General features: G+C 36.7%; 1 protein-coding gene across 1 annotated transcript in view; it reads right to left on the bottom strand.

The window, feature by feature from the left end:
• Positions 1-18728: 18728 nt before the first annotated feature.
• Positions 18729-24498, bottom strand: part of LOC126204278 (PR domain zinc finger protein 1-like) — an 87408-nt gene continuing 81638 nt past the window's right edge. The window contains exons 8-11 of the mRNA XM_049938666.1: positions 22560-23878; positions 21869-22097; positions 20176-20300; positions 18729-19064 (exon numbers count right to left, since the gene is read on the bottom strand). Of these exons, the coding sequence (XP_049794623.1) occupies positions 18907-19064; positions 20176-20300; positions 21869-22097; positions 22560-23878 (1831 nt within the window). The 3' untranslated portion in view covers positions 18729-18906. The remainder of the gene's footprint in view (positions 19065-20175; positions 20301-21868; positions 22098-22559; positions 23879-24498) is intronic.

Genomic DNA, 24498 nt, shown 5'->3' with positions numbered 1-24498 from the left:
GTCTTATTATAAGGTGATATTTAATATTTGTATGCTTGGATCTAGAATTTGTTACTAGATTCTTGACAAACTGCACAGCTTCTTTATTATCACAATATACTTTAACAGACTTTGTGACACTACTTGGATCCACTTCAGACACAAGTTATCTTGAACAGTTGATGCTCAACCACTTATTCAGCTTCACAAGTAGAAATTCCAATAGTTTTTTTTGTTTTTTTGTTTTTTGCTAGTCCAAAAATTTCATGAGTTTTATGTTTTTGGGCATGTACCAGTTACAGAGTATCAACCATTGATTTTATTTCTCCAATTAGAATCATTGGAGACCATTGTTTCTCTACTGCTTTCTCTAGAAAATTGTAGCTTAGAGCCCATGGTTCTCTTTAAATACCTAAAAACATTTTTTGCTGATAGTCAATGGATCTTTTTAAAACAATGATTATATCTGCTAATGAAATTAACAGTAAAACATATGTTAGGTCTGGAGATTTTTGATTGATAGAAGGCTTCCGCTTACCTCCTGGTAAGGTGCATTTATGTCATCCGATTTGACTGCCTTGAAGTCCAAACCAAGTTTGAAAGCCATTGACACAAGTTTGCCTTCATTCATTCCAAATTTCTCCAGAACTTTTCTTGTATAGAATTCCTGGCAGATCCAAATCTTTCCTTTTTCATGGTTTTGTGTGATTTCCATACATAGGCGTTGGCTCACTGGTCCTAAATCCTTCATCTCAAAAAATGTCTTCAAATAATTTTGGATGTTATTCAAAACATTTCTACCACTTGAAAATCGTAGCAGATCATCAATCTATAAAGCTATGATGATTGGTCTGGTGCCATCTCTATGAAAATTTTGGTTTTCTCAACACCTCATCAGTTTTTTGGTTCCAATACTGACTATCCTGCTTAAGTCCATAAACAGCTTAGCTTTCTTCAGCCTCCGCATTTTGCCAGCTGCTGCAAAATTTTCTGGTGGCATGACATAAATTTTTTCATTTAGGTCTCCGTAGACATAAGCAGTGGTGATTTCAACATGGTTAATCTTCAAGTTCTCTCAAGCTACCATAGATAAGAAATATCTAATGATGCATGTTTTACCACTAAGACAAAGTTTTCCTGATAATTAACGTCTTGCACTTGACAGCAACCTTTTGCCACTAGGTATGCCTTAATTTTTCTGGTGCATTGCTAGTCCCAGGCTTTATCTTCAATACCTACTTAAAGTTGAGAGATTTTCTTCAATGCGCAGCACTTCTTTCAACATGTCATTACCAACAAGAGATGAGAATTCTTTTTCCTTTGCTTATTTTCCATTCTTTCTTATTTATACCTTCCAAAGCCTCTTTGTCACTCATGTCTTCATTTGGAAGTAAAATGGTTATGCTCTCTGGTGATAATCATGCAATTATTTTTAAGTGCCATATCATAGGTTGATAAGGACCAGATAATTCAGCAAGGAGCAAATTTCCTATTCACTCTTCACTCCACAGGGACCCCATTTCATTTAACTTAAATGCAGTCATTATGATTTGATCACTATAGCCGTCTAGTGACTTGCATCTGTCTAACTGGTTTGTGATTAATGTTCTATGTGTGCGTCCAGAGTCTTCAGATGCTTTTCTAGGGCCATCCAAGCTGCATTTGTATCTGTTATATGGCCATAATTTGTTTTCTTTACAAGGAGTACAATCTGGCAATGTGTTTATCTGTCTCTTTTCTTTCAGAGCTGTCTAGTCTTCTGTGTAGCATCCCACAGTTCATTACTGATGGTCTGGTACCACACGCCGTGGAATTAGAATCCGCGCTAGATGTCATGGATGTCAAAGACCAATAGAGGTCTCTGCACCATCACGCCATAAGCTGTGGTGGTGCGCACCTCCTGGTCTGCTTTTAGTGTGAGGGCACCACAATGGAACACGTGGTCCCAGCGGCCAATAGAGGCACCCCAGATAGCATACTTAAGCGCCTGCCTCGCGCTCAGCCAGAGAGTCTAATCTTGCGTATGTTGGTTTGCACCTCACTTCATGGTAGACAGCTTTCTTCCTTGTTCTGTGTACAAGTGGATGTGTTTGTTTCCTTGTGACTCTGTTGTTCGATCATGTTGTATTCGTTCTTCCCTTCATTGGTCATGTCCATCCTCATCCGTTGTGTTATTGTTCGTGGGCCTCTCCATGGGTCCCACCATGCTTTCCGTCATTGCTATCCCGCGACCATCCTGGTCGCTGTTACAACAGATGGAATACGCCTTCATGGCAAATTTCCACATCATATAATTTTCTAGTCTGAGTGACTTTTCAACTACTGCAGAGTCCAGATGAGGCTGCACTAATCATTTCTAGGCCTGAACATATAAAGTAAATGACAATCTATATGCACAAATGATTGACTGACAGAAAAGAAAGAAAGAAAATTGGCATGCACGTAACTTCATTAACAGACTCTGGATTTCCATGCACAACTTCTGTTTTTAACATTCATAAAATGTTGTTCTCACACCTGCTCCTGTGCCTATAACTTTTATTTTTGATCATTTTAAGTGAATACTGTGAAAGCTTCATGAAAGAATGTTTTATTTAATGAAAAGCAGTATCTGCACTACTGAACTGTGACCCCCCCCCACACACACACACGAGCACGTAACAATCACAGAGTAACAGTAACATCAAAGAGTAAAGAGTAAGCTGTTGACATCAGTTTACATATCCCTACAAATATGCTTGACAAAGTGTTACTGAGAGAATACCAAGTCTATATATGAATCCTTTATTCATATTCCGAAAACCTTCTGGAGATGTGCATCTGATACTCAATGCCCGTACTCTTAAAGAAAGCATTGACATGGAAATAGATCATTATGTACCTATTGAACAAATTTTGGTAAAACTGTAAGATATTAAATACATAAGTTCCATGCTTCTTACATAGATATCTGTCCAGTTGTATTATCAATTCACAGTTTTACCTTCCAGATTAAATATAACAGTAAGCATGTTCCTGAGGATTCTGGACCAAGCCGTAGGTCTCAGTCTATTGTATAAGATTTAATTATGTGTTGAGACATCACAATTATCACAAAAATGTGGTCTGAACATAAAGACATATTAGGTGAAGTATTACAAAAAGTTTTAGTGAAAGGAATCACAGTAAAAGTGAATAAATTTTCTTTTAGGATTCAAGAGCTTAAGTATTTAGGCCATATTGTAAATGCACCGGATATAAGACCTGACCCATGTAAAATAGAGGCCATTGCAAAATACTCAATACTTAAAGAATAAGAAGGAATTAAAATTATTTTTTGCTATGGTGGGCTTTTATAGGCAGCACCTCCCTGGATTCAGCACTGTTCACCCAGATAGATTATATTTATTGAAGCAAAAGGCCAAGTGACAGTGGAGTGAATGGGAGAGTGGAAGTTTTGACAGTAAAAAAAGGGAACTGATGGATGCCAACCTATTACAGCATTCTAAAATGGATGAAGTCTTTAAAATGCCTTCAAATGGTTCATCCTATGGTATTGTGTGCAAATGTTTTCAAGTGAAGTTTGAGGTTGGTCACAAAACCACCTGATTATTGTGTTTGCCAGTCGAGTTTTGGAGAAACACAAACTAAATTAATACCATCACTGAGAAGGAGGCTTTAGCCATAGTTTGGGGACTCGAATAGGAAACTGTTGCGTGAGAAACTGAAGAGATAAGGGTTATTCCTTCAAGAGTTTGAGTTCGAGATATATTATGTGGGCAGTAGCAGAAATGTCATATCAGATGCCCTATGAAAATTGTCAATAGGATTAGAAGATTATTATGTGAGGGACAGAGTGAGAAATCTTCTGGAAAAAATAGAAATAGTCCCAACATTTCAGCTGAAAAAAAAAAGAAAAGAAACAAAATTCAGAATAAATATAAAAAAATACATAAAAATTCACAGAAACACAGATAGATAAAAATAGAGCATGTAAGTAAATTTAAATAACTTGGAGAAAATACATCACAGAATGGAGTAGAAAAATTGACAATCAGTGTAAGAATTAATGAGAACAGGCTAATGAAAGAAACATTCCTGTATTTCTGTAAGAACAAATCGACAATAGCATGGATTACAGAAATAAAGTTTTGTTTTGTTGAATAGAACATAAATATTTTAGTGTGGTTATTTCTTTGATATTACCCTAATGGAGATATGGTTAAAATTTATCTACTGAGGAGATACTTCCATTGAAGTCAGTTCCACTGATCTAAGGCTAATATGCCATTACCATGCTGAAGAAGTGACCTATGGCTGTCGTTGGCTGTTAAACATTATAACTAGTTGAATTTAACGTTAAATATTTTGATGTTTGTGAAGGAAGCTATAGATTGTCTGTCTGTAAAAAGTATTGCAATTGACAGTCTCAAAAGTGATCCTAGTGGATATTAACTTTAAAACAGCAATTAACAGTGAACTGAAATTGTCTAATTTGCTTGTCAGGGATCTTTGCACACTGCGGCACCGCAGTATCAGGTTGCCTCTGGTTGACATAGCAATGCAGTCAATTGCACCACTAATATGCTACATTATGGTCGAACCTACTGATATTTATTATTGCATAAGAAATGAGATATTGTGCCTACAATTTAATTTCAAGGAAGTGATAAATTATCTGCATTGAGACAATTGAAACCATCAGAAGTTAGTGAAGTGCAGTTCTAAAGGTGGCAGCAGCTTCAACAGTAGAGCAATGATACTGATAGCACACCTAGTAGCATACAGACGTTATGTTACTAACCTATACCAGAAAGTTTGTGCCTCTGCAATAAATAGCTGCACTCTCTGTGGAGGAGGTCATTTCTGTTCTGGCTGCACATGTGTCAGTAATAAATGTGCTTTTGGTGTTTATGTGCTTTACTTCATTAATGACCCTGCCTGTACGCAGTGTAAAAGCCATTGTGTACATAGACAAGAACAGGTATACAAGTAGTACATCATACGTAAGATCCTTATATTCGGGAAACATATGGATTCTGAAACAGCAGTGAGTGAGCTGCACTTCAGGCATCCATCAATGTTTTCTGGAGATGCTGCTCAGTGCCATATGAAATGGCTGAAAGGGATTGTCTAGTCACCAGATAAAACAGGTGGGATAACATGATGTGTTTGACAAATACAGTCTTTTACTTGGATTGCATGGCTCAGCAACAGTTTGAGAACAACAAAGACAAACTCAGTAGGTGGGACAAATTCCAAGCTGAACCGAGGAAAACATTTGGTGACAATCAACAGCAATTCCGTTTAAGAGAAGGACAATTGAAGAACAAGGCCCAATATTATGGCAAAATGATAGCCATACATACAAAATGTTATGGCCCTTTGCAACACTGTGAATCTGAGTATGATAGAAGCCCAAAAAATCACACATTTGATGAAAGGAGTCACAAAAGATGTGTACCAAGCTCTTCTGGTAAGGGATGTCACAACAACAGAATAATTCACTAAGTGGTGCCAGCACATCAAGGAAACACAACAGGAAAAAAAGAGTCGGACCAAGGAGATATGTTCAACTCTCAAATGTAGTCCTATTGACAGTTTTAGATCATGACCTTTCTTCTTTCATATGCCGAAGTGTGAGGAAAGAGATGCTGCATTATATGGCAATCAGACCTGCTGGACTGTCACAAGAGATGGCAGCCATGAATGTTGACCCATAAGTCAGGAGGTAAGAGAGAATGTTGACATCTTCTGCAACAATCTGCACCACAAGATGAATGTGCCATGAAGAATGGACTCAGCTAACCCAGACTTATCCTGCTGCTATTGAACAACAACCGATCATCTGATTAATGGAGGTACAAAGAGCTCCTCCACAAAGTAAAACACCCACCAAAACAGACATTTGGAGGTTGGAGGATAACATGCCAGTCCGTGTTCACTGTGGATGCCCTGAACACACTGTGCACAGCAGCAGAGAAAGAGAGTGAGTGTTCAATGGCTATTAATCTGTAAGATGTCACCTATCACAACAGTCCTGTTCACACCAGTCAACTGCAGACAATTACAGTTTGTTGCCGCACCTTGGATGAGGTAGATCCCCAATGAGCCCTAGCTGTTCTCCATTGCTATACAGAGGTGCCATCTGCTTGCCAAGCTGGACACTTCAGGAAAACTCAGTCAGGTGACCATATATGGAGGACAGGCTGCCATGGATGTAAAACCTCCTTAGAAGACAGTCACCACGATGTCAGGAAATTTTGTTGTACCATCAATGCCCAACCTAATGTTTGATGCTTATCATTGTCAGCAACAGCAAACTATGTTTCATGATAAAAAAATTAAAAAAAAATTGTGTTGAAAGTTGCAAGTGGGGAATACATTCAGCTGATGGGAACACTTACTGCAACACTAACTATCAATGACAGAACACAATCCTTTGGGTTTGTCATTTTAACAGAATGTAGTTGTGATGTTATTCTTGGAGAGCCTTCTTGCAGCCACCACAAGCAGTAATAGATACTGGATGATCAGATCCCCAGACTGATGAAGCTATTCCAACAAGCAAGCATAACAAAGGTTGTTCTGGGCAGTTGTGTGCCACTGAAGATGATGTTAGTCTGCCTATTGTTGAGACAAGTTCCAGTCATCAGTTAAACTGTGAAGCTTCTGACAGTTGCAAAGAGCTACTCAGGCCCAGAAAAAAAATCTATTTGCCAGTCACAACCATAAGCATTGTTAGTGGTCAAGGAGAATCTTGGATCACTAATTGTGACAATCTGGCACAGCTTATGCCTAAAGGTACGTGTTTAGTGACAGCTGAACTAGTCCAGGAAGGTCAGCTTAATGTCATTGATGGAAAATCATGCTCCACTACCACTACAGGCAAAGCAGGGGAGGAAGCTGTCAAACTGGCAATAGTATCTGGTTTAACCAAGGAACAATGTGGATAAGTAATAGCCATTATGTGTCAATTTTTGGATTCTTTCAAATCCAGAATTGAGAGAAGACAGACCAAGTGGTGTCACTGAACAATTGGCCAATGCTCATACAGTGTGTCACTGACTAAATGACAGGTAACCAAAGAAGAAGTGGAGAGGCTGCTGCAAGATAACATCACTGAAACTTCAGAGTCATTGATCCACTCCAGTGCTCCTTGTGAAGACACTGATTACTGAACAAAATCACAAAGAAAGATGTCTATTCACTGCCATGTATTGATGACTCCCTGGACTGCTTGAAAGGAGCAAAGTATTTCTCAACTATGGACATGTAGGTAGACTACTGGCAAATTGAGACTGATAAGGCTAACTGGGAAAAGACTGTCTTCATAACTCCTGACAACCTCTGTGAGTGCTAAGTTATGCCGTTTTGACTGTGTAATGCTCCAGCTACCTTTTAATGTGTGATGGACAACCTGCTACGACATCTTAAATGGACAACATACCTTTTGTATCTGGATGACACTGTCTTTTTATTGAAGACATTTGAAGAATATCTGACTGACAACCATAATGAAGTTAGTTCAGACTGCAGATATACACCTGAAACCGAAAAATTGCCCTTTTGTCACTCAAGAAATAAAAATCTTGAAGCACCTTGTGAATGGTGATGGAATCTATTCCAGTCCAGAGAAAATAAGAGCAATCACAGATTTTCTGACTCCTCAGCATATCTGCGATGAGAGAAGTTTTCTCAGAAAGTGCTTGTACTACCAGCAATTCATAAAGCAATTCTTTACCAAGGCATGTCCTTTGCAAGATCTACTGGGGAAAGATGCAAAATTCTCCTGGAATTAGGTGCAAGAAAGTCTTTCCTTGTGCTTAAGGGGACATAAAAAGTTATTCAGGTCTAGAATTGTATAATGAGAATACCAAAGTAGAACTTCACACCAACATTAGCAGTTTTGGGATAGGAACAGTTCTAGTACAGATGGGGGAGATGCTGAAAAGAGCTTCTAGAGTATTGTCCAACTTCAGGAAAAACTACTCTGCAACTGAGGCAGAGTGCCTTGCAATTATTTGAGCCATCAACAAGTCCTGGCTGTATTTATTTGGCTGACCATTGACCATGGTGATGGATTATCTTTCTGTCTGCTAAATGAACAATGTGAAGGATTCATTTGGTCCACTGGTGAGATGGGCACTGAGACTTCAGGAGTATAATGTCACAATAATATATAAATACAGTCACAAACTTGAGAATGCTGATGACTGCCTTTCAAGGAATCTGTTGGTGGAGCACAACAGTGCAGGCAAAATCTCAGTAATTGCTGCATTAAATGACATTGATGCTGAAAAGAGGGAAGATCCAACATTGTTGAAAACTACTGAGCCTTGAAGAGTAAGGAACTGACCAAAGGAGTATTCCAATTAATAAACAAAACTTTGTATAAGACGAACTATGAGCCAAAGAGGTGTTAATGACTGCTCATGATTCCACCTTACCTGTGGCCAGTGATCCTGGAATATTTCTACAATGCTCCAGGATTTGTGAAGTATCAGATGCAGGTATCACTGGCCAGGTCTCTTCTAATCCGTTAGATGTTATCTGAGCCACTGTAAGGAATGTCAATGATGGGAGCATATGCTGCAGTTACCTCCAAGGCATCTGATGCCAGTCCTGCCTACACCAGTGGCATTCCACTAAACTGAAACTGACATCTTGGGGAGGTTCCCAAAGCCAGGAAATGGGAATCGATCGATAATAGTTGGCATTGACTATCTCACCTTTATGCCATCACCAAAGCTGTGCCACCTGCTGAAGCACCAGAAATTGCAAAGTTCCTTGTAGAAGACTTCATTTTGAAGCATGGGCTATCTTGCGTGATGATCTCTGATTGTGGAAGAGTTTTCCAGTTAGACTAATGTCAGAGATATTTTCATGTTGTGACATCACCCACAGGCTGACAACTGCCTACCATTCACATACGAATGGCTTCACAGATCACTTTAATAAGATGTTAGGAGATATGCTCTCAGTGCGCGTTGACATCAAATGTAGAGACTGGGTTGCAATACTGCCCTTCATGACATTTGCATACAGCACAATGAACCAAGACACTACAGGCTTCATACTGTTCTTTCAGCTCTATGGTCATGAAGCTGAAATGCCATTGGATGCACTGTTCCTGTTTCAACATGATGATACTCAGGATGACTATGTGAAATAACTCATCACCAGGACCAAAAAGCAGGGCAGCTGGTTCACATATGGACCATGGATGCCTGGGAGAGTGACTGAAAGCACTACAATGCAAAGCTCCAACCAGTGAGATACAGCCAGGGAGACTTGGTTTTTATTTTTACACCTGTGTGGAAGGTGATACAATCAGAAAAGTTACTAAATCATTACTCTGAATAGTGTCATATCCTTCATTGCTTGTCAGGCAACATGTATGAAGTAGAGGATTATGACCTTTCATCAAGAAAACAAAAATGTAGGGACATCATCCATGTTCTCCATTCAAAGGCTTACTACAGTTCAGAGGCCCAGGCTGATGGTGGGAGGTTCAAGGAAACTTAAGACCCTCTCAACAATGATGAAGCTTTTGTGGGATGGGCTACCTTCAATGCTCAGCATAGAGAAGAGGATGTAACAGCATGACCAACATACAGGGATCCACCAGAGTCATGATGCAGAGGACCATTGACAAGAACTGCATCCAGGATACTGTAGTCAGCTCCAACGAGAACTTCTGAAACAGGAGAAGGAGCAATGCAGCGAAGTGTGGTGCATGCCATGTGGCATACTGCTTAGTGTTGCTGGCTTGTGTTCTATGTGTCACCAGTTCAAACCAAACCACCAGCAATTAGTTATTTAGTATTTATCATTTCTGGAAAGTTCCTGAAATATACCATGTTTCTATAATCTGGAATACTTGACTTTTGTATAAATACAGGCATTCTGGAATATTCGATGTTTGTGTAGCTAGCTGCACTCTCTGTCCAAGTGGTCAGTTCTGTTCTGACTGTACTTTATTGTCAGTAATGAACATGCTTCCAGTTCTAAGTTCTTCACTGATGACCCTGCCTTTGGATCTGGATTTGATTGTGATTTCGACATGACAATATTATGTATGACATCTCACAAAGATGGTGATTGTGTTATTATTTTTAATGACAATAAATGTCAAAATGTTTCATGTTAATTGATGCTCTGTTGCATACATTATTTCTAAACTTGTTATAAAACTAGATTACAGCCAAAAACCATATGACGGACATTTGACAACTAGTTACTGCAGGACATCTGTCAGGTGAGGAATGTTCTAAAATGAAACTTTATTTATTTGTCAGTTGTCTTTTGGACTTACTTACTCTAGAAAGAGCCTAGTTAACTCAATGGAAATCATTCGCATAGAACCTCTCTATTTCCCCTGTGGTCTTCAATTACAAGATTGCTTTTGAGACTGTCCGTTATCTAGTCTAAGAGAAGACAGAGATTACAATTTTTAGTGCCAACTATTTCTCATTAAGATTGAGTAATGCTTACAAATTAGCAACAATGGCAGATTTCTTTGTATACTCAAACTTTTGAAGATTTCTGTGTTGTCATAATCTGGAGTTAATTGTCACACTAATTTGTGCATGTGGTATTTTCATATGTAGTTGGATGAATTATGTCATGGAGACATGCTACCAGTTTTTGTCATTGTCTTAGATGGAAGATAATTCAGCCTATTTCTTTGCAGTCTTTCAATACTGAGAGCCTACTTTCATGAGCCACAACAGATATGCCCACTGCCTTGGTTAAAATTCTTGTTGAACATTCTGATCTCAGCAGCTTCATGAATGACAGAATGTCAGCAGGCTGGTGCAAAGGATAATGCTTTTGTTTCATCAAACAACCTAATGGTTTCAGCTTTGTTACTAATGTTCTTCCATCACAGACATTGATGTAATTTATGGTAGTACATAGAGGGGCTCATGACTTTGTAATGTCTCAAAGCCATAATTTGACAACCAATACTAAAGTACCACATGACCTGTTTGTACAAAAAGTTAAATCCTGACAATGATGACTAAGGAAGTCATTGACTGCTTGAGTATACAAAAAAAATACAACATGACAAGAAACTGAAAAACTTTTAAACACATTGTGTGGTTTGTACATGTCGGAGTTTGTTTCTGAGAGTATAGTTTCAAATTCTGTTTTGTGTATTATTCTAATAGTGACTGCAGAGCTAAGTAACCTGAGTTGTGTGTGGTATACTTATCTCCCCCTCAGTTACTTTTTCTACCCAACTTACTGACAACACTTCATTGTTTTAACTGCACTTGTTCATAATAACTGAGTCAACTTAGTTAAAGTGTTGTCTTCAGTATTACAGCTCTTCCCTCTTTGCTAGATGAAGGAATATTGGATTCTGGAAATTAGCACTTGTGTTCTTTGATCAGGTCTGTGGTGCTCCTACCTGGTAGTTTTTCTTTCTTAACTTACCTGTACTTTTTAGCTAGATATCCTTTGCAAATAAAATTGTTTATACAAGTAAGACTCTCAGTGGACCTTTGTATGGGACTGTGTCCAGCTGGAAATAATGATGATGATTACATTCTAAATTTGTTATGAATCAGCTTTACAAAAAATTCTTTCATCTAGAAAGAGGAACACCACACAGTAAATTAGCATAATACTACATCTCAACCCTTTCCTAATAATGATTCTCCATCTACTGCATGTTATAAACTTATACTGTCAGTAAGCCATCTGGATTTTGAATATTCAGATTTTATTCTGCTCATGTTCATTTTTTTTTCCCAACATGCCAAACGATACTTCAGTTTCCTTAAAGGTGCAGAGTGAATGCAGAGCTACAATGCTCTTTTACAGTTACAGAAATAAAAGTATAGATGCAGAATGTGTGATAAGTGACTTGGAAAGTTATATTAAATGGAAAGAAAACTAAAATTAGGGCCATGAAGATTAAAATCCCCCAAAGGAAAGGTTTTAAACCTACAGCTTGTATCATACTTGAACTGGTGTGAAAAAAATTTCCCTTTCTTTGAAGTGAAGTGCTGCAGTATCTCATTCTGCCCCCATAACAACATTTTTCTATTTGCTCTTAGACATACATTCTTCCTACACTAAGGCAGAATGAAGCCATTAGTATTTCTGGCCAACAGTGTTGTCTGCATACTGTGTTTTTTAAATTTGCAAAGGAAGGTAACTTTCACTATTTGTATTGGAGCAGTTTTGGTGACCTCTGGAAGATGACCTGTTGATAACCTCTGTGCTTCAGCTCATTTTTTGGTATCTCTGGTTGAAAACTACTCATGTCAAGATTTTTTGCTGTTGTACATGAAATCTCCAATTGTAATAATCTCCTATTGTGTCCTTACAAGTTTCATTCATGTCTTCGACATGTCAGTAATTTGAGCAATTTGGCAGTCTGTTCAGTTGCACCAAATCTCAAACTGTGTTATGGAGCTGGTATGAGCTGTTACGGAAGAAAAATCATTTCTCAATTATCTATTCCTGCTCTGTTCTATTAAATTATTTTTTGTGTTCAGAATCTCTGTATCTTAATGTCTTTAGGGAATAAAATTCTGATTTAAAGTTCAATTTACAATATTTCATTGAAAATATAATGCTTGAAAAGCCTTATTCTATATTGCTGGAACTATGTTTTATTTATGCATGGAGGCTATATTTAGGAACTATAACAGGATTTGATTTTAATGTTCCAATGGCGATTCCTAACACTAATTTCAGTTGTTGATAGAAACACTAAAGTTTATTGGGTTTTTTTTTCAGTTTCAAGAATGAGCCATAAAATGTGGTAGCAGTTTTAATTAAGGCCAAGCCTGCCAAAGTGGAAAGAAATGATGTTATCTAAAAGAACAACCAGCACTGGGAATCACCAATGTCTGTAGGTTCTCATGCTTTCTGGACAGTTTAGGACAGCCAAATTAGGTCCCCACTATTATAGAGACCCAGTGTTTTGTTGACACATTAGTAAATTGTTGTCGTGGTTGAGATTAAGCTGTGACACAACAAAGTTTTAGTGGACTATCAGACTAAAATCAACTGTCAAAAATCAATACTAAAGATTTATCGTCATAATTTTTAATGTAACTGGTGAACCACAATGATCATACCTATATTTTAATAAAAAGTAGTCTAGACAATAGTCTATTAATTTTTAATACTGATAATGAGTTTCAATCTGTATGATCATTTTCAAACTAAAGCTTCCAGAAGCCATGAGGAGTTGATCCACAGAACTGCTGTGTAGTACCAACTAGTGCACTGTGTGACAGGTACCAGTTGGTACTACACAGCAGCTCCATGAATTGGCTTCTCATGTCATTTGGAGGCTTTGGTCTGAAGATGGTCTTATAGACTAAAACTGGTTACCTGAACTGTGATGTGGGCTGTTTCTTATTAAAAAATGTCACCATGATTAATGGAGCATATTTGTGTGGGCACGTAGAGAAATGTAAACTCAAATAAAAGTTGATGATGCAAGTTGGAATGACAGAATTTGTATTTTGGGCTAGAACAGAAACATAGGTAAGAAGTCAAATAAAAAAAAAGGACTAAGTGATGGAGGATTTATGGAACTTACAATAACCACTGAGTGTGCACAAAGTGATCTCATGAATCACAGTTTTAATTCCAGAGATGATCAGAGCAACAAAAAGTGGTATACTGCCAATATGAAAGAGATGGTAGGTGTTTAAGTGTGAACCTAGAGGAGGATGTAAACATTTATGCAAATGGCATAGTACTGAGGAATACGACAGGAATGGTTGTTCAAAGCAAATAAGTCTAGTAAACATGGTCTCTAAAATGCATACTTTAAGAGCTTTGACCACTTCTTCATCTTTGTGAAACAAATATTTTCTACTGGAAGCTCTTTACTTTCAGTATTTTGAGAGGTGGTCACATGGACCAAAACAAAGGGGCAAAGAAAGCACTAGTTCATCTTCACTACTTTGAAAAACACCTTTTGTACTGAACAAGTACTCATAGCTCTTAAGGTATACTTCATAGAGCCTACATTTACTAGGCTTGTTTGCTTCAAATGATTGTTCCTGTCATATCCCTGAATACTGTTCATTCCTTCTTGGAACAGTGTCACGAGTGACTTTAAATGGGAATTCACAATATGCTTACAGTAAGTAGTAACGAATACCAAAATTAAGCTTTGAAATCAGTCAACTTGAAAATCAGTAGAAGACTAAAAAAGCAAAAATCACACTGCAGAATTGGGCAGAATGAGCTCTTGTACATGCAATTCACAAAGAAAGAAATTTAGCCAACAGTGTTTATTAGATCATTTTGTGAAGTATTGCTGACTTGCTAGTATGAAGAACTGAAGTTTGTTGCTGTACAACAACTGTACTATGCCAGAAAATGCAGCACTGTGGTCAGCAGAAGTATTGGAGTTGTATGAGTCATATGAAAGTTTAAAGAAAGTGCTCTTGGCTAAAAATTGGTTACAAAGTAGTTTGAGGGACAAAGTGCATAACTTGGAAGCATTCATTTTGCTGACAGGCTGCTTGGGCAAATACCTTGAGAAATATTTTAAAAAGTCAAATTACTGCAATTACCAAGTACATTACGAAAATTAAAATGAGTATTACTATTGAAGTACTAAAATTGGAAGCAAAACAGACTAGTGCAAGGCCCACAAAACTAGAATGAGGATAGAAATTATGAAGGCAGTTTGTTAAGGTGTGACCATATGTAATTAAAACAAACTTCTAGAACATTGTAATCACCTGAAACTAAGAGATTACAATCAGCAGTTGAGCTAAATGTAGTAAATTTTTTAACTGTTTCAATTCCATGTATGGTGTCTAATAGAGTGTGGTCACAAAACTTATGAAAACTGTGTGGCACATTCCCTGGCTGTTGGTGGTGTAAATATTATGGACATTAGGAGTGAAAACAAAGGTGTCAGCATTGCAAACTAGGTTGGAGCTACTTATTCAGAGTGTTGTCAAGTTGCACGCGTTTTTCAAAGTGCTAGGATTGCTTGAGGAATGTAAATTACAGACTGATTTTATCATGTATAAGCTCAAGTTTTTAAGTAACTAATATGGACCACTCAATCCTAAACCAGAGAGTAGAGATAATGTATAATCCTTGGTACAGAGCAAAGGAGATGAGGTTGATAGTGCCCTCTTGCAAGGAAAGGTTGAACTATAGGAATTGATTTAAGAATACCAACATTCAATACCATGAATATTTATCTTGGATCCTATCCTCTGCGGATATCCAGTGAATCACAAAAAAGGCTAGACAAAGACTAGAATGGAATATTATCGAACCATCATACAGTACAAAACAATAGCCCAATAATCATGGTATACAAGCCTGATGGTATTGTTTGTATGGTTTGGACACCTGTGCAATTATCAAGATATTAGTTCCTACCATAACAAAAATCTAGCTTCATCCATTAAGTAAAATAAAGTTCCAGCAATATAAGATAAGGATTTTCAGGCACTGGAATATTTTCAAAGAAATATAATAATTTAACTGTAAATCAGATTTTATTGCCATCAATATGTCAGCTCAGTACAGATCTTCAGAGCATAAAAGACTCAAGAAAGACAGCAATAAAAGATCATATAGCAGAGATTATTTTTCCTTTTGTAGCTGAAGACTCACTCACATAGTCTGATATTTTAATGCTTCACGCCTCTGCCTGTCAGATTGCTGAAATTACTGACACACCTAAAGATTAAAATAAAACAATTGACATTTCTATTCTATGAGCTTAACATGAGAGTTCATTGCATAATGTGCAGTTTCTATGATATAAAGACATGATATTGTAGAAATAACAGTAGTTTCAAGTTATTATAAACAATTTATTTTCTTAAACAGTATGGTTCTCAGTCATGGAACTCTGTATTTGTTTACAGAGAAGGTGATTTCACCTTTTTCATTTACTTTTAAATTAACAAAATAAATAATACTACCATAGTAATGAGACATTTACAAGATGACAGTGAAGAAATACCATTATGGTGCCAAGTCTCAGAATACATTTTACAAGTCTGACTACTCAAAAAATGATGCACAAGTCTAAATATGAAACACGTGTACAATAGTTCACTCTCATAATAATATATACTTCACCAGTAGAGTATAAATTTCTTCAAATTAATTACATATTTAAAATTATATGAATATATTCACAGCTTCATTTTTACTATATACATAAGTAATATTGAGCAAATTTGTCAACATTACCAATACAATCTTTACTTACATTATTGTGAATTACATGTAATACTTAATGTATGCACTTGATGGTAAGAACAGGCATACAAGTAGGAAACGTTTCACACTTTTAGCTTGGCCAGACTTCTAAAATGTAAAAAAAATGTGTAGCAATATTTTCAAAAACTTGTAGACATTCATCAACAACATACAGCATTAATAAATTACACAAAGCCATCACTGCAAACATGTGCATGCACATCTGTGTGCATCACACACACACACACACACACACACACACACACACACACACACAAACACACACAAAAGACCATGAGAAATATATCTAAATATGGGGGATGGGATATGATGCACACATTTTCTGAAATAAATATTTAGCTAATATATACAATTTGCTGGCAGGACAATATACTCATTAAAATTGAAAAGGCAAATACAGCAGCATACTGATGCATAAGCCTACAGAAATGGACAGCAAAATTTTAAAATAAATTTCAGTTTCTGGGTAATCAAGCTCATAACAATAATAAATATTCACATGATGATAAAATAATTGGCTGAAGGCACAAAGTGCATTTTAGTCAAGTTAAAAGTATGAGCTAATCACACAGAATTGAGTCACTTAACAAACATGTTAAGTGTGTACATCTAAATAAATGCACAAAATTGTGACTTACAAATAAATGTTCTATGAATTTTAACTGAAAAGACTTTCAAATTTATTTCAGTGGGCTTAAGTGATGCAAATACATGATTTTTCAAATGTTTATCTTAATAAAATATTGTATCATTATATAGCTGTTTTCACACAGTACTTTAACAGAAGTACTTGTCTTGTAGAAAAGCATTTTTTCCAAAAAATTCTTGGATTAGATCTACTTGATCAATAACTTTAATGAGATCATTCTCTGTTTTGCTCTAGGAACACCGCTTCCAGGCTGTATACTTCCTTGAATAAATATACCATCCACAGCAGTTAAAAATTTAATGTTGGTGTACATGGTACATACTAAATAAAGGCTTTTAATTCATAAAGAGGAGCCATCTATTTAAAAAAAGATCCATCTCTGTTTGGATGGAGAAACAAAAGCAACACATCAAATACATGTTTCCATGAGAAACAAACTTTGGGTTTAACTTAAAAATAAATAAAATAAATATACATTACATATGACTAATATATACTATTAAATAAACTCTTTGATGGCAGGACATTTAACAATTAATCATTCTGTCTACTTGCACAGGAAACAAGTGCTTATGCAACCCCTTTAAGACAAATGAGCAAATATTGCAGTTATGTTTCTAAACACACGCTTTGAACTGGAAATGCTGTCATTAACCCTAGTATTAAAAGATAGCTTTGAATATTTTCTTCTTTTTTTCTAACATTTTTCTGAATTGGTTGTCGGTGGGCTTTTGTCCTCATATCAGTTTTTCAGTTTATATTCACCTCAGATGTGGAGTACTTCTAGATGAATTCAGCACTTCACTTGTATAATGCTTTACAGTCCTGGTTCTCAGGACACATGACAAAATGACCTCTTATAACTGTTCCCTCATTGATGCACATATATGCACGTGATTCTTTTATGCTCTTTGACAGTGGTATCTCATAACTTTTACTTATCTATGGGCAGTGGAATATCTGCTCTAAGGAGTGTAAGTACATTTAACAGCATCTATATTTGGAATATCGTTTCACCAAACTTAATTAAAGTGGAAGAAGTGTAACAGTTGTTTCACTTTTCCACAGAACTGCCTTACTTCACACAATAAATATCCCTCTGTTTACATGTCAGTACTTTTAAGAGAGCAACTGCAGCTACATAGCAGGATATTACTCAGCTACATATATCTATATGGCTTTAAAACTAAAGATCAGAGAAATAACTATTGTGCATATTGGCATTACACCCCTATATGTATTATCAGTTTTATCTGGCACCAATAACTGCTTCAAAAGTCATTACTGTACTTAGAACATTCATCACATCAATTACAATAAAATGAGAGCAAAACATGTGCAATGACATGTTTCCCAGAAACATACATTGGACAAGCTTGATATAAATATATTAAATACTCTGAATATTTACAGTATTATCTGAGGAGAGAAATTTTCACTTCTTCCTTTTCTTAAGATCAATAGCTGAAGAGGAAAAGAGTGGAGACACATGTGTGATAACATACAGTTTGTGCAACAGAAATATTTTACAAATAGATACAAATTTACAACAGAAACTCTGCAGGAACATTTATTCCTAATCCTACAGCCTGCTTTCTTAGTGCATCAAGAAAAATTACTTCATAGCACCTAAACATCATCCTACTGACACTTAAGCAAAATCTGAGGAGCTTTGGTGGTGAAACACGAATGCAGAGAGATAATAGTCCCCAGTTTCACTAGACTGAAACTGAGTCAGTCATTGCACTGACACCACATGCTAATATCATCCATTCTTGTAATGACCCTTATAAACAGATGTCTGCATTTTGTGACCTTATGTCCACAATCACAGTTTTACAAATGATATCTCTCACTACAAGATATGAACTATACACTCAATGAATGTTCTACCACATAACATCTAATCATGGGAAGCAAACATCCAGAACTTTTAAAAATGTAACTAAGAACATCACCACAGAATAGTGGAGGTACATCTAATGTGTTGGTTCAGTTAACACTGGCTGCACCACATGAGTCATTTTTCTGTATTCAACACTAACAAGTCCACATTAAGTGCATTCAATAACATGTGGCTGTGAAGATTCTATCACACTTGGCCTAGGTGGCTCCTGTGATCCCAAGTTGGCAGTCGCAATGCAGTGCTGGGATTGTTGGCTGCGGAAAGAGTCTTTTGAGTCCATCTCTGGCATCTCTCTTTCAAGGCTTCCTGCAACATGAAATATTGGAGGATATAATCTAACAGCCACAACTTTCTGAAATGGTCAGGAAATACTGAAAATATAGACACAGAAACAACTGGGCATAGGCATTACCCAGTAACATAAAAATGATTAAAAATCACTGTTGGTATAGGGTATCATTTTGGGAAAACTGAAGTTTGTGACTAGTTGTAGGAAATATTACTGTACTTGTATCAACTCAGAATTGAAATCTTCAAAAGAAGTATCTCTGAAAAGGTTATAAAAAATCACAGAATATTGGTTAACTTGAAAATTAGAAATAGTATGTCTTGTCATATATGTCTTTACACCATGCATCCAGTTTTTGAATCTAATGAAATATCATAAAACTGAACACATGAACAACATATTACACAGTCATCTGCTTTTGTTATCATGTGTAACAACACTTCTACCAAATTAATGTACGTCAATCTGTTAAACTGCAAGAGACAGAAAAAAAAGAAGACAAAAAAGTATTGATGCTGCTGGGATATGCCCTAAACTTCTAAGAAATTTTGCGTACAATAGAAAATCAATAAATACAGGGTGTACATAGGGTCCGGGAACACTTTCCATTATCTATTGCATAAGAACCAAACAACCTGATCTCACTCCGTGTGACTTTTTTCTGCGGGCACACATTAAAGATCTGGTGTATGTACCACCTCTACGACATGATGTAGCAGGTCTCTGGGTGAGAATATGGGAAGTTGATGATGCCATGCTGGGGCGGGTATGGCAAGAATTCGATTACCACATTGATGTCTGCCGGATCGTTCATGGTTCACATGTTGAATGTTTAAAAAAAAAAAAAAAACTTTCAGTTTCTCTTTAAAATGCAATATGTATGACATCTGTATAATGTTTAGTTTTTGTGCAATAAATAATTGAAAGTGTTCCCAGATTTTATGTATACCCTGTATTGAGAGGGAAGAAAGGTAAAAGATTATAGGGAATGCCTAAATTATTTTGTGACTAGAAAACTTCATTTTCTCTGTTTATTGACTTTTCCATGATGGAAATGTTAATAAAACCAGTCAGCATTTATTTACTATGAATGAAGTTTATGAATGTTCATGAAATGCATCAGCTTACCCATATTGACATCCATACTATTGTATTCATAATATCCTGGGGGGGAACCGGCAGCCGCTGCAGCTGCTAATGCCAGCTCTTCCTCAATGTTGTTTGGCCTGCAGCTTGTGGTTTTCCAATGTGTCCTGGAAAGGCAATGCTATGTTAAACATCTGTAGTTGTATGCACAATATTATGAGACCTTATTGCATATTAAATGTTTGTGCCAGAGGTAAACTGATGTATACATAACTGTGAAATCAATCTCCTTCTCCATAGCAGAAATTAATACATATTATTTGTTTCATTGGTAAATGTGAATCACTTTTCTCTCTTGCTTTTAATACCATTGTTTCCACATCTTCTCATTCAGCACCTTTTCACATTAAGTTTTGTAGAGATTCAAGATTAGCCTTGAGCAGGCTTTTACCTGTGACTACCAAGCATAACACTTCTACAAATTTAATATTTTCAATGTTAATAACTTCATTAACAGTTGGGTTGTATTACTATTTCCTGCCTTGGCATGTTGTTGTTGCCTTCAGCCTGATTTGATGTAGCTCTCCATCCGGTTGTATCCTGTGCAAGGTTCATCATCTCAGCACAGTTACTGCAACCTAAGCCCTCTTGGACCTACTTAGTGTACTCAAGCCTTGGCCTCCCTCTACAATTTTTGCTCATTCCCCCCCCCCCCCCCCCCCTGCCCTCTCTCTCTCTCTTTTCCATTATCAGGTTAATTATTCCTCGATGCCTCAGGATGTGTATTATCAACATATTCCTTCTTTTAGTAAAGTTGTGCCAAAAAGCTCTTTTCTACCTAGTTCAACCCAATATCTCATCATTAGTTACCCATTCTACCCACCAAATCATCTTTGATTTTCAACTAAATTTTACTTCCATATAAGGCAACACTCCATACAAATTTGTGTATAAAATAAATTTAAACATTCAGTGTTTATAAATTTATATTTTTCAGAAACTTTTTTTTATATTGTGAGTGTCAATTTTATATCCTCTCCACTTTGGCCATTGTCAGATATTTTTCTGCACAAATAGCAAAATTCATGCATTATTTTTAGTTTTCCATTTCCTAACCTAATTCTCTAATGTAATAAAATCTAGATTCATTCTTCCAGCAAGTATCTGAGGAAGAACAAGCTGTATCTTGCTATTAAAAATAAAATGGATATGCTTAGTACCTGATTATTTCTTATGATTCTAGAGCACTACAGTTTTCATACTATCTCATAGAGTTTTCAACTACAATGGTGGTATTTTATTTCCCTCTAGTTAACTTTTTCACCTCAGCTGGAAATTTCCCAATGTTCCATAGTCATCGCTAGCTTTTAAGTAGGATCTGAAGATATTTTGATGAAACCACATGAATTAGGCCATGATAGCACATTAAACAAAGCTATGAACTGTCTTTAAGAATTTAATAAACAGTGAGACATAAAAAAATGCAATTCACAAAAATATTTCAAATATCTTTTTCCTGTAATTTAAGTCAATTGTGTGGTACTACAAATACAATCTAGTGCCTATGACGCCACTGTCCCTGAATTTCAAATGTTACTTGTTTTGTTGACTATGTGGTCTAACACAGAGTGGCAATTTGGATGAACTAACTAGTTTCATTACAAAAGTAATAGAGTTAATTATTTTTACATATAAACATAATATTCCTAGTACGAGAAGGTAAAATAAAATTTACCTTAAACCAGAAGCACTGATGTACTTCTTGGAACAACCCTGGCACGTATAGGGCCGTTCGTTAGTGTGCAGTCTTTTGTGTAATTTTAGATGCACGAATTGTGTGAACTTAGCAGGGCACAAGTCACAGGCATAAGGTTTTTGACCAGAGTGTAGTCTCAAGTGAGTTTTTAGGTTTGATGTGGAACTGAACCTCTTCTGGCAAATTTCACACTGATGAGGCTTCTCTCCTGGAAAAATTGTTTTTAAGATATTAGCGTAAGCCATAAGACTTGCTTTAGCCGATTGTTACCACAAGTATTCTGGAAATTAATACTTTTAGAACAGTATTTTTTAAATAAACAACTGACAAATATATCTGTTAAAGCTAAAATATTTGAAAAAATAATTTAATAATTCATATGCATTACAAATATTGAGTGCTACAAATGGGATGATAATGAATGCCTTCAACTAACCAAGAATAATTTACATTGTCACCTAACTTTGGATCTTTTTTATGTTGTTGAGCAGGGTGGTAGTATAAAATATGTGTGTTCAGAAATAATATTTTATCATCATTAATTGTGATAAGAAATAGTATAAAGAAGTTCTTACTATTGATTTTCAAGTTGGCATGATTAGAAAGTGGCATCAAAGAAATAATTCATGCTAATTTAGTCCTAAAGTTTTGTTTTAAAATTAATCCTCACCTGTGTGGACTAGATGATGTTTCTGCAGGTGTGCAAGTTGTGTGAAGCTTTTTGTGCAAACATTGCATTTGAATGGTCTCTCCCCGGAATGTGTCCTCAGGTGCACCTTGAGGTTTGACAGTTGACCGAAGGTCTTGCAGCACACATTGCACTCATAGTGCATCTTTCCGTCTTTTTTCTTCAGTGGGTAAGGGAGAGACCGATATCCACGCCCATTTCCTGTAGCGGTGTTGTTATTTGGGCTGTGGGGGCTGTTACTCCGTGTTACTCCCCCACTGCCATCTGGTGACAATGAAGAAGGAGGAGATGGTTGTAGGGGAGTTAGCATCTGATGACTGCTCGTATTGGGGTGGTGCATAACAACAGTAGGTGGATGGAGTAGATGAGGTGGTGAGTAAGAAGGAGTTGGTAAGTGAGGTGGTGGATGATGAGGATGGTGCCCATTTTGTTGTGGTGGAGGGGCTGGAGTGGCATACAGACCGTAAGGATATGGAGGCTGATGGGTATTGAACATAGTTGCTGGACCAGCTGTAGAAGGTAAATATGAGACATCAAGATGGTGAGGAGGTACAGCAATGGGTTGAGGGTGGCTGTATAACATAGGTGGTGGGGGTGGAGGAGGTGGGGTCGGTGTACGTGGTGATCGATGTCTCGGTACAGGGTGGTGGATCATGTGTGGCTGGTGAACCGGTGATAAGGGTAGAGGTGGTGGTGGGGGCTGCTGTGGGATAATGTGACCTGCACCAGAACTCGAGTCAGGACTGCACGGAAGTGGTCCGTAGCGATGTGACTTCTTGTAAGAGTATGCCATCTCTGTCGGTGAAGATGGTGGTGGTGGAGTGGCATGTGGTGGATTGCTTCCACCATCATTATTATTATTACTTCTCTCACTGACTTCTGCTTGCTGACCTGCATTTGGCCTGTTACGCAGCAGTATGTTTTCGAGAATGCTCGTGCCTCCGAGAGGACTTACACGATGGCGATTTGGTGGTGTTGGCTCACGTACGACATCTGGCTCATAAAATGGTTTTTTCAGTGATGACTCATTGACAATGACAGATGTGGTACTGGTGGGTGGTGCATCTAGTACTTCAGATTTTGGCACCGCTACTGGTGCTGGTGGTGCATGAACTGTAGCGACAGGTGATAACCTCTCCTTCTCAAGGTCTGCGACAACAGTTGTTTCTGGTACTGCTTCATTCTTGGCACTTTTGTAATGGTAAGCTTTTGTTATCTTGATTTTTACTTTCCGGTATTCATTTTTCTGAACATCTGGTGGTTCAACAACAACACTTGTCTCTTTTTGGGATGATTTCTTACTGAAAATTAGAAAAAAATATAATTAAATATTGCCACTAATTTATAAAGCAAAAATGTTCCTTACACTTTTACTATACTGTAACATTATTTAATAACATTCTAATAATGAAACTATTTTTAGAACGTAATTTACTATGAAAAACTACTTCTTGTTAAGATTTATACATGCTACCATTAACTGTGAGCAATAAACAACTCATATAAATTAATAAGTACAAGCACATGAAATGCCTTTCTTGTTGCCTGTAATGTATCTTTGTTATTCTTATAACATGTAGTCTCTTTTTTCCTCGACATTTTTCAAGTTTTATATGACCATTAGAAATTACTCAACATGTTTACATTTGTGCAACTGAAAATACCACAAGATAGCTGAAATGTTCTTCAAATATTTTTTAAAAATCATGTGGGGCCTAACATGTGTATGTCATGTCAGTAGACCATATTGTGGGGAGAGTGTGGTATATAAATATGTTTGAACTGTCAAATATATTATTCCAAAATTTTGTGCTACAGTAACATGAATAATAAGTAATTTTTAAAGTTTTCACTAGATGCTGCACACACATGAAAATGCCTTCATGAAACAAATTACAAATACACCCACATTTATATTTTG

The sequence above is a fragment of the Schistocerca nitens genome, chromosome 9, assembly GCF_023898315.1.
Source record: "Schistocerca nitens isolate TAMUIC-IGC-003100 chromosome 9, iqSchNite1.1, whole genome shotgun sequence".
Classification (NCBI taxonomy): Eukaryota; Metazoa; Arthropoda; class Insecta; order Orthoptera; family Acrididae; genus Schistocerca; species Schistocerca nitens.
The sequence above is the reverse complement of the archived record's forward strand: the minus strand, read 5'-3'. Positions and strand labels throughout refer to the sequence as shown.